This window comes from Podarcis gaigeae (genome assembly GCF_964106915.1).
Source record: "Podarcis gaigeae genome assembly, chromosome: 9".
NCBI classification, from domain to species: domain Eukaryota; kingdom Metazoa; phylum Chordata; class Lepidosauria; order Squamata; family Lacertidae; genus Podarcis; species Podarcis gaigeae.
Window position 1 is genome coordinate 4,899,600 of NC_139685.1, and position 15,189 is coordinate 4,914,788.

Consider the following 15,189-nt stretch of genomic DNA (forward strand, 5'->3'; position numbering starts at 1 on the left):
TATCTGAGAAAATAGTTTGTCACTTGTAAAACGGATTAGAAATTTTAATCTGTATACAAATAAATAATCAATCAATCAACCAACCAACACACAGGCAGAATAAGGGCACCTTAATTGGTTTTGGTTATCCTAACTCTCTCTAATAAATGACTGTTGTTGGATGTTGTTTCTTTTTTAAAGAAATAGTTTGTCACAGGATGCCAAGTCTCTGGAAACCCAAGTTCACCTGAAAACAGGCATACCATCACATTCTGTGGGAAAGGCATCTATAAGCAAATCTACTCTGTTGCTAGTAGTAGCCCCTCAGCCCTCCCCATGGGGGTGGGAGATACAAAGTAGATTCTGGCACAGAGATGTGGGAACCTGTGGCGCTCCAGACATTGTTGGGCTACAATTCCCCTCTTCCCTGACCGCTGTTCAGGCTGGTGGAGAATGATGGGGGTTGGAGCACAGCAACATCTGGAAGGCCACGTTCATTCCCAGTCCCTCAGGGAATCACTCAGCAGGGAAGAGAAACGTCACCTCAGTGTAAAACCACAATTCAGCAAGGTTTACAACTGATTAGAAACATTTATTTAGAAAAAGAAAAGTTAATATTCTCCTTTAGCAGGATTTGGGCAAGTATATAAATCATTTCAGGTATAAAAGACTGTCAATGCCTGACAGTGAGTGCAGGCTGGGCTCCTTTCCCCCCTCTTCTCCTCCTCCTCCAGTAAAGCCCGGCTCCGTCTTGGGGCAAATCCAGCCCTGAAGACAACCCCAAGTTCTGGCTGCCCCCCCCCCCTTGTGCAGAGGCCAAGGGAGCCCTTTCCTGCCCCTCTCTGGTGCTGAGCTCAGGCGCCTCTCAGTGCAAGAAGGGCAGCTTCCTCTCCCTCCTCCTCCTCCTGGTCCTCCCGAAGAGAATGTGCTTGAAGGACCTGCGGAAGTCCTGGTTGAAGATGGTGTAGATGACGGGGTTGAGGGAGCTGTTGCAGTAGCCGATCCAGAAGAAGAACTTGAAGAGCGCCTCGGGGACCTCGCAGGCCTCGCGGCAGATGCCGTACAGGCTGTAGCTGAAGAAGAAGGGCGACCAGCACACCACGAAGACGCCCATCACCACCGCCAGCACGAAGGTGAAGCGCTTCTCGCGCGCCTGGCTGGCCGCCGTCTTGGCGCCCAGGCTGCCCGCCCGCTGCCGCCGCCGGTGCGACGAGAAGAACTCCAGCGAGCGGCTGCTGGAGCGCGACAGGCGCCCGCTCGACGCCGCCTTGCACGACGCCGACGCCAGGGGCCGCCTGGCCCGCGCCGCCTCCCGGCTCCGCCGCCGTCGGCTCTCCAGGGTGCTGCTCTCGTCCAGCTCCACGTCCTGCAGCTCCGCCGCCGCCGCCGCCTCCTCCTCCCAGCGCGCGCGGGGCCACGGGCCCTTCTCCCGCGGCGGAGAGCGCAGCGACATGAAGCCCCGGGCGCCGAGGGCGCGGGGCGCGCCGTTCTGGGCCTGGGGCGCGCCGTCGGGCCCGGGCCGCTTCTCGGAGAGCGTCCTGGTCCTGAGCTTGGCCACGCGGTAGATGCGCACGTAGACCAGCACCATGATGAGGCAGGGCGCGAAGAAGGAGCCGATGCAGGAGGAGAGGATGTACCAGGTCTCGTCGTTGAGCTGGCACGTGGCGGGCGCCTCGCCCGGGGGCTGCCAGTACTTGGAGACCAGCGGCGGCGAGGAGATGAGCGCCGAGAGGAGCCAGACCAGCAGGATGATGCCCTTGATGCGCCGCGGGGTCCGCTTCTGGTTGTACTCCACCGCCTGCGTGACCGACCAGTACCTGTCCAGGCTGATGGCGCACAGGTGCACGATGGAGGAGGTGCAGAAGAGGACGTCCAGTGCCAGGTAGATGTTGCACCAGGCCTTGCCGAAGTGCCAGGCGCCCATCAGCTCGTTGGCCAGGGAGAAGGGCATCACCAGGGCGGCCACCAAGATGTCGGCGCTGGCCAGCGAGACCAGGAAGAGGTTCTGCGGGGCGCGCAGGGCGCGGCTGGTCAGCACCGCGATCACCACCAGCACGTTGCCCACGATGGTGAAGACGATGAGGAAGCCCACCACGGCGGCCAGCCCGGCCACGGCGCCCGGGGAGTAGGCGGCGGCGGCGGCGGGGGGCGAGGGCGGCGCCCCCAGCAGGGACCCGTTGAGGGGGGTCGCGCTGCTGTTGGGGGGAGCCTCCATCCCCCGGGCGAGACGGGCGCGGCTCTAGGGAGACGCCGGCACCCCGCGCTGGATCCTCACCTTAGCCCGGCCGGAGCGCGCTCCCCCCGCCGGCCCCGCCATCCCGGGGAGAAGGGGGCGCCCCCGGACCCCTTCCCGGAGCAGCGGCGCTTGCCTGCCTGCCTGCCTGCCTGCGCGCCCCGGCAGGCGGGGACTCCCTCGTCCTCTGCTCCTGGCTCCTCCGCGGCTCCGGGCGCCCGGCGCTCCTGGGGCGGGAGAGGCGGCGTGGCGCGGGCTGCTGGCCGGGCCCCCGGAGCCGCGCTCCTCCCGCCGGCCGGCGCCTCTCTCCGGGGCGCCCAGCGCACTGCCGGCTGCTGCGGACGGCGCCCGACGCTGCCTCGAGCATGCCCAGTAGCGGCGGCGGCGTTGGCGGCCAGGCACGCTCCCTCACGTGCGCCAGACGGGAGGGGCGGCCAGGGAGCCCGACAGCGCCCGCCGCGCCCTCCGTCGCAGGGGGCTCCCCGGAGCGCGCTCCTGCTCCAGCACGGACGCAGTGGCGTAGCGTGGGTTGTCAGCACCTGGGGCAAGGCAAGTAATTTGCACCCCCTAACCCCCAGATGTTGCGCCCGGTGCGCCCGGCCCCCCTGCACCCCCCACGCTACGCCACTGCATGGACGCCCCCCCCCCGTCCTGGCCCTCGCGGGGCGGGCGAGGGGGCGGGAGAAGCGCGGAAGAAAGCGCGCCCGGGAGCCGCGCTCGAGGGCAGCCTCGCCGTAGGGGTGGCGGAGCCTCCCCGGAGGAAAGCAGGGGCCGCCTTTCCCCGAAGAGAACGGGGAGCAGCAGGGGGCGGAGGAGACCCCGAGAGAAACCCTGCCCCCTCCCCACGAGCGCCAGTCCCCCCCCCCTTCGCAACGGCGGACGCGGCGCCGCCCGTGGGACTGGCTGACTTGTAAGCCCTTCGCTTTCTCATCCAGCTGACCAGGGCGGGGGGAGAAAAAACGCGACGGCAGCACCGAGAAGCTGCCCAGCTGGAAACCAGAAGGGAGGCCCCGTCAGTTAGCTGCTGCCCCGCCCGGCCTGTTTCCGCTGGTGCTGCGGAGAGCAACGAGGTCCCCGGGCAACCGAGCAGGGATGTTGGCCTGGGACGTTGTGTGGCTTGGATGCTTTCCAGGCAACTGTCGAGGGTGCGCAGATGGACCTGTTCTGAATGCTTCCTTGAGAGCAGCGCAAGGGACAGGCCTCCCACAGGCTGGAAAGGGCTCCCCAGCTCCTTCCTTAGCAAAGCTGGGGAGGCGGAAGGGTTGGTGGATAGATTTGCCGTATGTGGATCAGGGGTGAAACTAGGCTTCAAGGAAGCTGTTGATTCAGCGGGTCACAGCCTTGATGATGAAGCAATCCAGGATGCCTTGGTGCAGCCTGGATTTCTCTGGTATTTCCCTCTTTTATCCCGCTTAAAAACAATAACAGCAGACCAACAGTCTTCTAAGAAGAAAATAGTTTACTCGCAGTTCACTTTCAGCAGCAATCTGGAGGCAGGCTTATGTTGCAGTCATAGGTACATTTTGTCTGTGTGTTTGTGTGTGAACAATGGAATCTGAGTCTGACCTCAGACTTGAGAACTAGCTACATCTCTGTAGAGATTGCAGTGACAAGATGGACTAGAGCAGGAATAGGCAAACTCAGTCCTCCAGATGTTTTGGGACTACAATTCCCATCATCCCTCACCACTGGTCCTGTTAGCTAGGGATCATGGGAGTTGTAGTCCGAAAACATCTGGCGGGCCGAGTTTGCCTATGCCTGGAGTAAGAGAGCCAAGAGAGAAAGATGGCGGCATGACCAGCCCTTTTATATAAGTTACACCCATCTCTTCCTGGCTGCACCCAGGGGGGAGTGGCTCCCACAGCTTTGACAGGAAGTTCTCCCTGTTGGATCCACATTCGGCTGAGTGCCCATTCTAGCAAACAGGAATTGTTGGACTTGACTGCTCTTTCTGGATACCCCACAAGTGAAAGGGTAGCAAGTGGCAGTGGGCTGTGAGAAGGATTGGGGCAAGGGAACTGTTTCAGGCAAACTGTGCCCACCTTAGTTCTGTTCTCTAGAATTTCAGATTTGAGGAGCTGCCTTTGGATCTTTGCCCCTCCTCCCCACATCTTTGTTAACAAGCAGTGTGATCAGAATACTGCAAGTTGAATATAGATTGAACATAGATTTGGGAGCCCACTTGTGTTCCAGAACAGGTCGAAAATTCTGCATGCAAGACATGTGCCACTTTGTCAGTTTCAATTTTCCTTCCATGGAACAGCCAGTTGGAGTTCTTGCGAGGCTAGATGAGATAATGGATTTGTAATGCGGTTCTCACACTGCATAAATAACCTGCGGGAATTAATAATCAAAGCTCTAGTGAGACAGTGTTCTCCCACCACCACGTTATTTGCTTAAGGAGGTTTTGTGGGACTTTGTTGAAGAACCTGGGAAGTAAATCCCCAGAGTTCCAGAGGGCATCATGCGCTGTGCAACTGGCAGGCATTCTTACAGCCTGTTTGTTCCAGTTCAGATCAAAATTCCACTGACTTCTTTAAGGTGCTTTTAGACTGAATTTGTTTCAATGCAGCACATAGCTTAATCCATTTCCTTAGGGCACTGAGTGACACAGAAAATTAATCAGGGATATGATTACCTGCTTTAAAATCCATTTTAACTCATGAGATGAATCTGGGGGCTTCATTTTGTTCTCAACTCTTAAATAAGTAAGTAAGTAAGAAGAAGAAGAAGAAGAGCTTTTGAGTCATTGAAACCCCTTTCATGTGCCGAGAGGATGTGAATTAGTAACCTGGAGACAGTAACCTGGATCCCAGCATTTGCAAATGCAGAAGGAGATGCAGTACTCACAAATGCTTACACTGAGCTGCACATAAAGAGAGGTTTTCCATTTCACATCAATGGGGGTAGCTTTGTCACATCTCCAACGCAGCATGCATCTCTCCTCAAAAATGAAGGTAACAGGAAACTTGTTCACTCTAGAGCTCCATAGAAGTAGCACTACCAGGCAGTGGCGTAGCGTGGGTTGTCAGCACCCGGGGCAAGGCAAGTAATTTGCACCCCCTAACCCGTGGATTTGTGCCCCCTAACCCGTGGATTTGCGCCCCTAACTCTAACCCCCAGATGTTGCGCCCGGTGCGGCCGGCCCCCCCTGTACCCCCCACGCTACGCCACTGCTACCAGGTAGAGTCTACCTTTTATTCTGCTATCTATCCGAAAGCAGGCTTCACCTTTGTGGAAAGCTTCACTGCACAGTAGCAGTCAGCAGAAAGCATTTCGGGAAAACTGGTTTGTGAGCAACCAGGGCCTGGTGCTCCTCCATCATGTCTTTATGAGCAAGATTCAGTTGCCTTCCCCTTTCTTCAGAGGAACTTGGGGGGAGCTTTGCCCTGACAAATGCGAGGGCATTTGGAGGAGGAGGCCTGGAGTGCTGCCTCATACGGTACATGGATAGGATCAAGAGACATGGGGGGGGTGAGAGAGTTGGGGCAGTGATCTGCAACACCTGTGTCATGTTTATCTTCCTGAGGATGTGCAAAAGTACACCTGCAGCAAGTGCAAGTTGGTTGCCTTGCTGGAAGAGAAGGTACAACACCTTGAGGCCTTCCTAGCCTCACTTTGAAGCAAAATGAGGAATTTCTTGCAAGGATGGACTGTCCTGGAACAGCAATGCAGATAGGCTGCCCCCACCCCCACCCCGGGAGGAAGAAGATTGCCCATTGCAGGAGATGAACCCCGGGAGAATTGTAACACACACACAAGCAGGACTGTCAAGAGCTGCAAACATGATTCCATGCCCTCACCTCAGACACCAATTCTGGGCCAGAGGAGCAAGGACAGCAGTTGGAGACCTCAGAATACACCAAGGAGGCTGTGGAAAGTACAGTGTACAGAATGATTCCGGCCACTCTCCAGAGGAAAAAGCGACACATGGCGATGGCAGGTGGTTCGCTACTGAGCAGGATGGATAGCACTGGATAGTAGTACAGTGGTACCTCGGGTTAAGAACTTAATTCGTTCTGGAGGTCCATTCTTAACCTGAAACTGTTCTTAACCTGAGGTACCACTTTAGCTAATGGGGCCTCCCGCTGCCGTTGCGCCGCCGGCACACGATTTTTGTTCTCATCCTGAAGCATCTGTAATCTGAAGCGTCTGTAACCCGAGGTACCACTGCACCTGTCACTTACAGAACTCAGCAGGCCCCAGCGCAGACCTCACAGAAAGATATTGCAAGCCTTCCCCTATTAACTTTCCAGGATCCTTGCTTTGATTATCATTATTATAATTGCAATGAAGTGTATTTTTGGCACTGCACTGATAGGGAAGTATATTGTGCTATTAGCTGTGGGGACTCTCTGCATGATGTGCTGATGCTATTAATTATAACAATCACATGGTATCAAATGACCAGCAAACAGGTCATGATTTTCTGTAGCAAATGTAGATACCTTCTGCTATAGCTTAACACTTTGGTTTTAGCATAAATCATTTTTCATTCCTTGGATTAAGGAAAAGCTACATTGTAAATCAGCTCAGTGTAATACACCACAGCATAAATCACATATATTTGGTGCTGCATCCTTTACAAGTCTAGACAATATATTTTTGCAACTTCAGACATTTCAAAAGATGATTGATGACAGAAATGAATAATTGAGTAGAGTGTCTCTGTTCTACAAACAATAAATAGAGCAGCATCATAAAATGTGTGGCTTAGGGGAATAAATGGCCCCAGTTTCTCCAGAGTTTGCAGTTCTTACGTCCATATATTTTTATTCTTTTAAAAGTAAGTGTGCACCTAGATGGTCAAACTACAGGAAAATATGTTCTAAAATTAAAACCACTTCTGGGCTCCTGATAGTTGAGAAGGATTCCATTCTGAAAGACTAACAGAAGACAGACGGTCAACAGTTTTTAAGATAGTTGAAATAGTATTTCTATACCGTGACATAGCATTATTCCCAGGGCTTTGGGGGCAGGAGATTGCTTCCCAGAGGGGTCTATGAAGAAAAAGCAAGGAAGCTCCTGGGCCATGAACAGCTAACACTTGCCCACTCTCCTAAATGTTGGCATAAATTCTCTTGCAATTTCATGGGTGAAAAAGGTTTTGTGAAGGGGGAGAATGACCTCTAAGGATGGGAGAATCTAACAGTTTCAGTTTCTCATTACACCAATCTACCAATCTTAAATTCAGTTCTCCATGTAGTTTGTGACATATTCTCTCTCTCTCTCTCTCTCTCTCTCTCTCTCTATATATATATATATATATATACACACAATGTTCACCAGCATTTTAGTGTGCATTTCTCCCAATATACACATTTTAATGCAAATTTGCCAAATGTACACTTTTTTTTGCAAACAATTTCCCCCTAATATAATGCATTTTTGTATGTTGCTTTAACTAATAGATGCATTTTGATGCCCACTTTTACCCTGCTATGTGAATTTTTGTACACATTACTTGGCTGGAGAATTGCACTTTAAAATTCAGAGAACTGTGAAGTAAGTTTGCCTTTTAAGTGTGAACTGAATGGAATTTCTTTCCCCTCCCTAAGTACTCCATCTCTATTTTTAATGTAAAGTTTATGCAATAGTCCTGTATGCAAGTAAGTGATATTTTTTCCAAAAATAAATTAATTGTTATTACTATAAGCTTTATATTATATATATATATATATATATATATATATATATATATATATATATATATATTACAATAAAGTATTGAGCCTTTTGTCAGGTACTTGATTAATTGAAATGACAGTAACAAAGCATAAGCTAATGTTAGAGAGTCATGGATGGAGAACCTGTGATCAGGGACGATGGAAGTGGGAGTCCGACAAGAGGTAGAATGCTACAAGTTCACCACACTTCCTCCCCTTCAGTCTGATTTTTGGATATTTAACTAAACCGGCTGAGCCAAAAGGAGTGCAAGCATTCTTCCACAAAATGCATTCCACCAAATTCAATATCCCCAACTGTGCAGAGGTCCTGACAACACAGAACACCAACACATACTCATCTGAATGCAAGTAGGCACCCTGCAATGAGAGGCCAGATCCCTCAGTGTGCATGTTATAAAAGGTGGAGCAGCAGCACAGCTTCACTCATGTTATCCATGTATAGTTTCAACTCCCAAGTAACGTCTATGAAGGCCTTGAATCTTTCCAAAATTGGATTGCTTAAAGTTCGGTTGAAGGTCCCTCTGCCAAGGCCACCCCCCCCCCAGACACACATCAGCAAAAGTTTCTGCAGCAGTTGTGTGGAGGAGAAATACTTGGATCTTCTGTTACTATGGAGACAACAGCAGTCAACATGCTCTAAGCTCCATGGTATTTTATATGGGTACCTCCAGTCACCATGGAAACAGATGTCTCTAAATCTTCTCAGTATTGTTAGAAGAAAAGAATGATTTCAAGGACTGTATGGAATCAATCTGATTGGTGAGCAGCACCTTCTATACAGGGATCTCAAATATTTTTCTGCTTTGAGACTGCAGGGATATAATGAGAAGGAAAAGGAAACACCAAGTCAAACCTGGAATGCCCCTTGTGATTGATGTGCTAATGTGCTAGAGACAAGATGAAATGACATTGTCTTGTGTTAAGGGAAGTGTGAGATCTGTTTTACAGAGGGAACGACTGCAAATATGTGGACTCGTGTAAGTTGTAAAATTCCTAAAGTTCTAGTTATTGTAGCATTAAAATTGCACTGAAATGTATAACGTGGGCAGCATTTCTCGCCAGCCACACCTCAACTAATCCAAGGAGGTAAGAGATCTCCTGCAGATCTTAAGGACTGAGCAGTCTCATACTGGCAGAACATTCCTGAAGCCAGGCCATTTAGGGCTTTAACAGTAACAACCAGCAGTTTCAGTTGTGCAGCAGACCCCCCAAGTTTCCCTATCAGGAATGTCCCTGATTTAGAGAAGCCATCCCGGTTTCTGATTTGACCCCAAAATGTCCAATTTTTCCTTAGGACGTCCCTTTTTTCATTGGTGAAATGTTGGAGGGTATGGAGTTATCTGACTCCTGAGCCATCTGAAGGCAATCCTTTATAGGGAAGTTTTTCAATGTTTAATGTTTTGTTATGTTTTTATATATGTTGGAACCTGCCCAGAGTGGCTGGGGCAACCCAGTAAGATGTGTGGGGTATAAAGAGTAAAATTTATCATTATGGAATGGGACATCCCTATTTACATCGGAGAAGTGCTGAGGGGTATGGTATGGTACAGCTGTTGTAAGATGTCAGGAGATACCAGGGACCTTTCCACTCGTGTGTGTGGCTGTCCAGTGTAGTGAGCTATCAGAACTGCAGCACCAGTTCTTTCCCAGGCTGATAAGGAAGCCTTCTCAGAACCTGATCTGGTCCTGCTTACTCGCGTCAGGTCATTGGAGCCTTCTGCATGGGACAGGGCCATAAATGGTTTCCTGTTTGGGCTGGGGCTTTGCCTGAGGAACAAAGTTTTCCTGACTCCAGTGTTTCTATGTCCCTTGGTACATGTACTTGTGTATTAAAGTACATGTACATGTAGCCAGTGACCAAATGGACTCTTAAACCTTTTAGCTGCATGCTTTGTAAATGTGCCTTTTCAGGTTCTCATCGGGAAGTCAACTCACTGACATCATTGTACCACAGGGACATCCTGCACGTAGCAGAGAAACAAAAATTCACGAAATGTTATACTCAGAGGAGAACCTACACCCCCAGGACTTGCATGATTCATACTTTTATGAGCTGGTCTGCATGCTTCCTACAAAAATCTGATAAGGTTAATGCAGTGATACAAGGTCTTCTATGGTAGTATAACAGTCCTTTATCATCCCAGCATTTGGTCTGAAGGATGTAAACGTTAACAAGGTTATGAACCTGAATTCCTTTCTCCTATAACCATGAGTCCGCGTGGGATTTTATTAAACAAAAGTAAAATCCCCTAACACTTGGACTGATCATACTGAAAATGAAGTCCCACTCCATACCCTACCAATAATTCAATAGTTGTGCTCTCCACCTAGGTAGTATAATGAATGTAATTGGAACCACTCAGCACTGACCCATATTGTAAGTAAAGGTAAAGGGACCCCTGACCATTAGGACCAGTCGTGGCCGACTCTGGGGTTGCGGTGCTCATCTCGCTTTATTGGCCGAGGGAGCCAGCGTACAGCTTCTGGGTCATGTGGCCAGCATGACTAAGCTGCTTCTGGCGAACCAGAGCAGCGCACAGAAACGCCGTTTACCTTCCCGCCGGAGCGGTACCTATTTATCTACTTGCACTTGACGTGCTTTCAAACTGCTAGGTTGGCAGGAGCAGGGACTGAGCAACGGGAGCTCACCCCGTCGCGGGGATTCGAACCGCCGATCTTCTGATCGGCAATTCCTAGGCTCTGTGGTTTAACCCACAGTGCCACCTGTGTCCCTCCAGACCCATATTGTACCCAGCCTGATATTTATTTTCAGCCCGCTGCTTATTATTTGTGCCTGTGTTCAGTCATTATTTAAATTTAGGTTGGTCTGACCTGCTCACTGCAACCTCCAGGATTTTAAAAGATCCCTCAAGCTATGCAAATGGAGAATTCTCTCTCACTGCCTCTGCTCTGACCTTCTTGTATGTGAAATTGGCTGTTGAAGCCAGTCTTGGGTCCTGGCAAATCCCCATACTTTCCAACCTTTGGAATTCTCGATGGGGGGACATGTTCATTTTGACCAGTATTAACCTCCACAAGAAGGGAGAGGCACCCTTCCTTAGTCTGGCAAGAGAACCTGGCAACTGATATTCACAACTGATATAGTCACCTAAGGACAGGAGGGAGGGGAGCGAGAGAAACGGCCCTTGAGCTTTCCCTCTGCTACTGGCAACTGCTATGCTTTTTGCCAAAGGCAGGGATGGCAACCAGTTGCCATTCGATGCTTCCTGCCTACTGTAGCAGTCAGTGCTCTTGTACTACTAATGCCAGGGATGAAGAGTAGCTTTAATACACAAGACATTTAAAATTGTGATATAGTTAACAGTGACAAAGATTGGCAGGGTTTGGGTGGGAGGGTGCATTTTAAAATACTCTGCTTTAAAAGTGTGACACTCCTAACTGTTTATAAAAGCTTCTCTAAAGAGACAGAAAATATATTCCTTAGTCGTCTTCTTCACGTATTTTGTATGAAAAAGACACTAGCAGAAGAAAACAGATTATGTAATGTCTGATCCAAAATACTGATTGATTGCCCAGATCAGTTGAGGTTGCACAATCCTTCCAAGACTGCAGTCTGCTGCAGTTCAAAACCGAGTGACAGGAGCATCCCAGTATGTCTCCTGTGCGGTCCCTAAGGTGAACTGCAACGCTGTGCAAAATGAAAAGCAGGTCATCACACTTCAGCCCAGTATGAAAAGCCTCCTGTCAGCTGCTTCGCCCCTCCAATTGCTCTTTGTGAGAAGTCTAGCGCTCACCTATTTCCTCAGTATACCAAGTGAACCTGCATGGAGTCAGCTTGTTTTCAACCCAGTCTCCAGATTGGCTTGAAGTGAACCAGCTCTGTGAGTAGTTTGTCATAAGACTCTGGTTTCATTTGTATGCCATCACTCAAACCACTTTAGGTTTTTGTTGACATACAAAATTGCAGTCTGGACTACACACAGACTAATTTATTTCCACATTTGATTTGCAATAGCACATTTTTAAGATAAGCAGGCTCAGCCCCATTGGATAGGTTGTTTGATTACCTCCCAAGTGGGCTAGTTCTTTGAACAATTCCCTCCCCACCCTGGGTGGAGGTGGTTTTGCCCCCATCTCCCTGGAAGCACAAGTCTCTCAGCACAGGAGCTCTCCTGCTGCTTAGCCAATGAGAAGGTGGCTCCTCACCCCTAACATTGGTCCGAGAGAGCTGAAGCATATTATTATTATTATTATTATTATTATTATTATTATTATTACCCCGCCCATCTGGCTGAGTTTCCCCAGCCACTCTGGGCAGCTCCCAATAAAGTGTTAAAAACAATACAGCATTAAATATTAAAAACTTCCCTAAACAGGGCTGCCTTCAGATGCCTTTTAAAGATAAGATAGCTGCTTTTCACCTTCACATCTGAAGGGAGGGTGTTCAATATGGCGGGCGCCACTACCAAGAAGGCCCTCTGCCTGGTTCCCTGTAACCTCACTTCTCGCAATGAGGGAACTGCCAGAAGGCCCTCGGTGCTGGACCTCAGTGTCCGGGCTGAACGATGGGGGTGGAGATGCTCCTTCAGGTATACAGGACCGAGGCCGTTTAGGGCTTTAAAGGTCAGCACCAACATTTTGAATTGTGCTTGGAAACATACTGTATGGTGCCTGATGTCTGAATTACTTCTGGCTGCAAGCCTGAGGGCCAGTGGCAGAGAGAAAGGTGGCAGCAACAATTGTATATGCTCAAGACATACTGTAAGGTGTTGTTAATTTGGGCTTACTGGTTAACCTGAGAAACAGTATTATTCTGATATAATGAACAAGGAATTGTAAAGTCGTTTTACATCTGAGTACAACTCAAGTTATTTCAGCCAAGTTGCAAGAAGCTGCAAAGTTTGCAGGGGAAAGGTAAAGGTTGTAGTGTTGGGGGAATGAAGCTCCCAGATTCGTATGTATGAACACAGCAAAGTAGGTCACAGACAGCTTTAAAGATACACGAGGAGTGTCATAGACTCCTGTAACAGTTTTTAATGGCTGTTTGAGATTTGTGAATTTTCCAGAACTCTTCATTTTGCGAGAAACAAAACAAAAAGAATATTCATTCCAGGGGAAAGACACGAAGGGGCTAGAAAGTTACAGTTTCTTTTCCTGTCATTGCACCTTTCTCCTTACATGGTCCTGTGCAGATTCCTGAATATTTCAGTCCCTAAGTTTGCCCATCTAGTGTATGGAACATCATAGGGCAGCCTTTTGGATGGACAAAAATGTCACTGATTCACAACAGTATATGTGCAATCAGGTTATGCCACTGGCCAGGATTTAAAAATTAATTAATTTAGAAAACTGCTGACAGAAAGCAGGAGATTTCAGAATGCTCAGTCTTCTGATAGAAAGTGAGAACAAAGAGAGCAATTGCTCTAAATCTCAAAGAGCTTAGGGGGCAGACAAAACAAACCTTTGGCTTGTAGGTAAGCTCATTATCACTGTTATTGCATAAGTGGCATGGAAACACAAGCTAAGAACTTATTAGCAAAGAGAAACTCTCTGGAACAAGAACTGTCCTCTCCTGTGCTCCCAAAGGCCTTATACCTTTCATCTGTGCAATAGGAGCTAAACCAAAACATCCACCCAATGTATTTTTGTCAACCGTCCTTCACTTGTTCAAATCCCATGCATATAAGGATTTATTGCATGGGATTTCTTTCCGAATGACAATTCTTTATTAAAAGTTGAGTCTGATGTGGAATCATTTACCACGACTGAAACTTTCAAATGTTATACTGCCTTACAAATGTCAATAAAAGAGGCAGGCAGGCTATCTCTTGGGACTGCTCCAGCTCTACATTTCCTGCATTAAGCCCTAGAGAGGTTGAGCTGGATGAAAGCCTTTTCCAGTTGCAGGATTCTAGATGCTGAAGCGGAAGAACGTGAAGGTTGCCTCATCAATGCTGCTGTGTTTTTCACCAGAATTTTACAGAGTAGCTCAAAGTATCTGTGACAGACATTCCCTGAAAAATAACACTATTATGCAGACAGGAAAAACACACTTGAACCATTTCTCTTCTTTTTACTTCAGTATACCCCCCCCCCCAGCATCCCTCGGATGAAAATAGGGACATTTCTCACTCCTCATCTACTGACTCTCCTCGACCTCCGATTTTTTGACGTTGTCCCCTGCTGCAGAGCATTTCTTATCAGAAGAAGGGTGAGTGCATGCTAATAGGACACAGCACATATGCCCTCCACTGTCCTTAGAAAACCCCTTCATTGCAATGTTATTGTATTTTACTCTTTGGTAGATGTACAAAAATGGACACGGGTGGTGCTGTGGGTTAAACCACAGAGCCTAGGACTTGCCGATCAGAAGGTCGGCAGTTCGAATCCCTGCGATGGGGTGAGCTCCCGTTGCTCTCTCCCTGCTCCTGCCAACCTAGCAGTTTGAAAGCACGTCAAAGTGCAAGTAGATAAACAGGTACTGCTCTGGCAAGAAGGTAAACGGCGTTTCCGTGCACTGCTCTGGTTTGCCAGAAGTGGCTTAGTCATGCTGGCCACATGACTTGGAAGCTGTACACCGGCTCCCTTGGCCAATAAAGCAAGATGAGCGCCACAACCCCAGAGTTGGCCACAACTGGACCTAATGGTCTGGGGTCCCTTTACCTTAGATGTACAAAAAGAAAAACACACACCAATAAATTAATTTTAGAAAGAGGCAAAGTTAGATGTGGATGCACAAAGCATTAAAAAAATAAAATCAAGGCTCTTTGTGCTCTGCTCTGCTCTGCTCCCCGTTTCTTCCAGCCCAGGGTGGCCCTGTCCTATGCCTGCCCCTCAGTCAGCGTATCATGCGAGGTTGAGACATGGTGGTGGCAGCCTCTCCTCCTCATCACCAGCTCTCCAGCAGCTGCTATGAGTTGACAGAAGGAGGCCAGCGGATGCTCCCACACCACTGCAACCACCACTGCTTGGGACAAGCGCTGGCTCATCTTCCTCCCCAAGCTCAGCACTGGCGACAGAAATAGGGACATTCCAGGATCAAACCAGAAGCCGGAATGGCCTTCATAAATTCTGGGACTGCCCCTGGAAAAATCAGGAGACTTGGAGGGGATGCTTCAGTTCCTCTTACTTTTGTCCATTATTTTCAGACATCTGCAGCAGGATGAAATGTGACATAATTAGAAATGGATGGCGATCTTCGCCAGGAATGGGCTTGCTTCAAATAGGTTAATCTCGGCTTGATTCAACATGGGCCTCAAATAAGTTAATATCCGCTAAGTCCCATCTAGAGTGATAGCTTCAGCACACACCTGATTATTGTGATGGCCT

The 15,189-nt window shown here is 49.2% G+C and overlaps 2 protein-coding genes across 2 annotated transcripts in view; both read right to left on the minus strand.

Annotated features, from left to right (window-relative positions):
• Positions 1–844: 844 nt before the first annotated feature.
• ADRA2C (adrenoceptor alpha 2C) lies at positions 845–2,194 on the minus strand (the record flags this gene model as incomplete). The annotated part of the gene is made up of 1 exon (XM_083754698.1): positions 845–2,194. One exon carries the CDS (start codon positions 2,192–2,194, stop codon positions 845–847), a length of 1,350 nt encoding a protein of 449 aa, XP_083610824.1.
• A 10,662-nt stretch (positions 2,195–12,856) lies between these two features.
• The window catches only part of DOK7 (docking protein 7), a 41,176-nt gene continuing 38,843 nt past the window's right edge, over positions 12,857–15,189 (minus strand). The window contains exon 11 of the mRNA XM_083698275.1: positions 12,857–15,012. Coding sequence (XP_083554401.1) covers positions 15,005–15,012 — 8 coding nt within the window. The 3' untranslated portion in view covers positions 12,857–15,004. The remainder of the gene's footprint in view (positions 15,013–15,189) is intronic.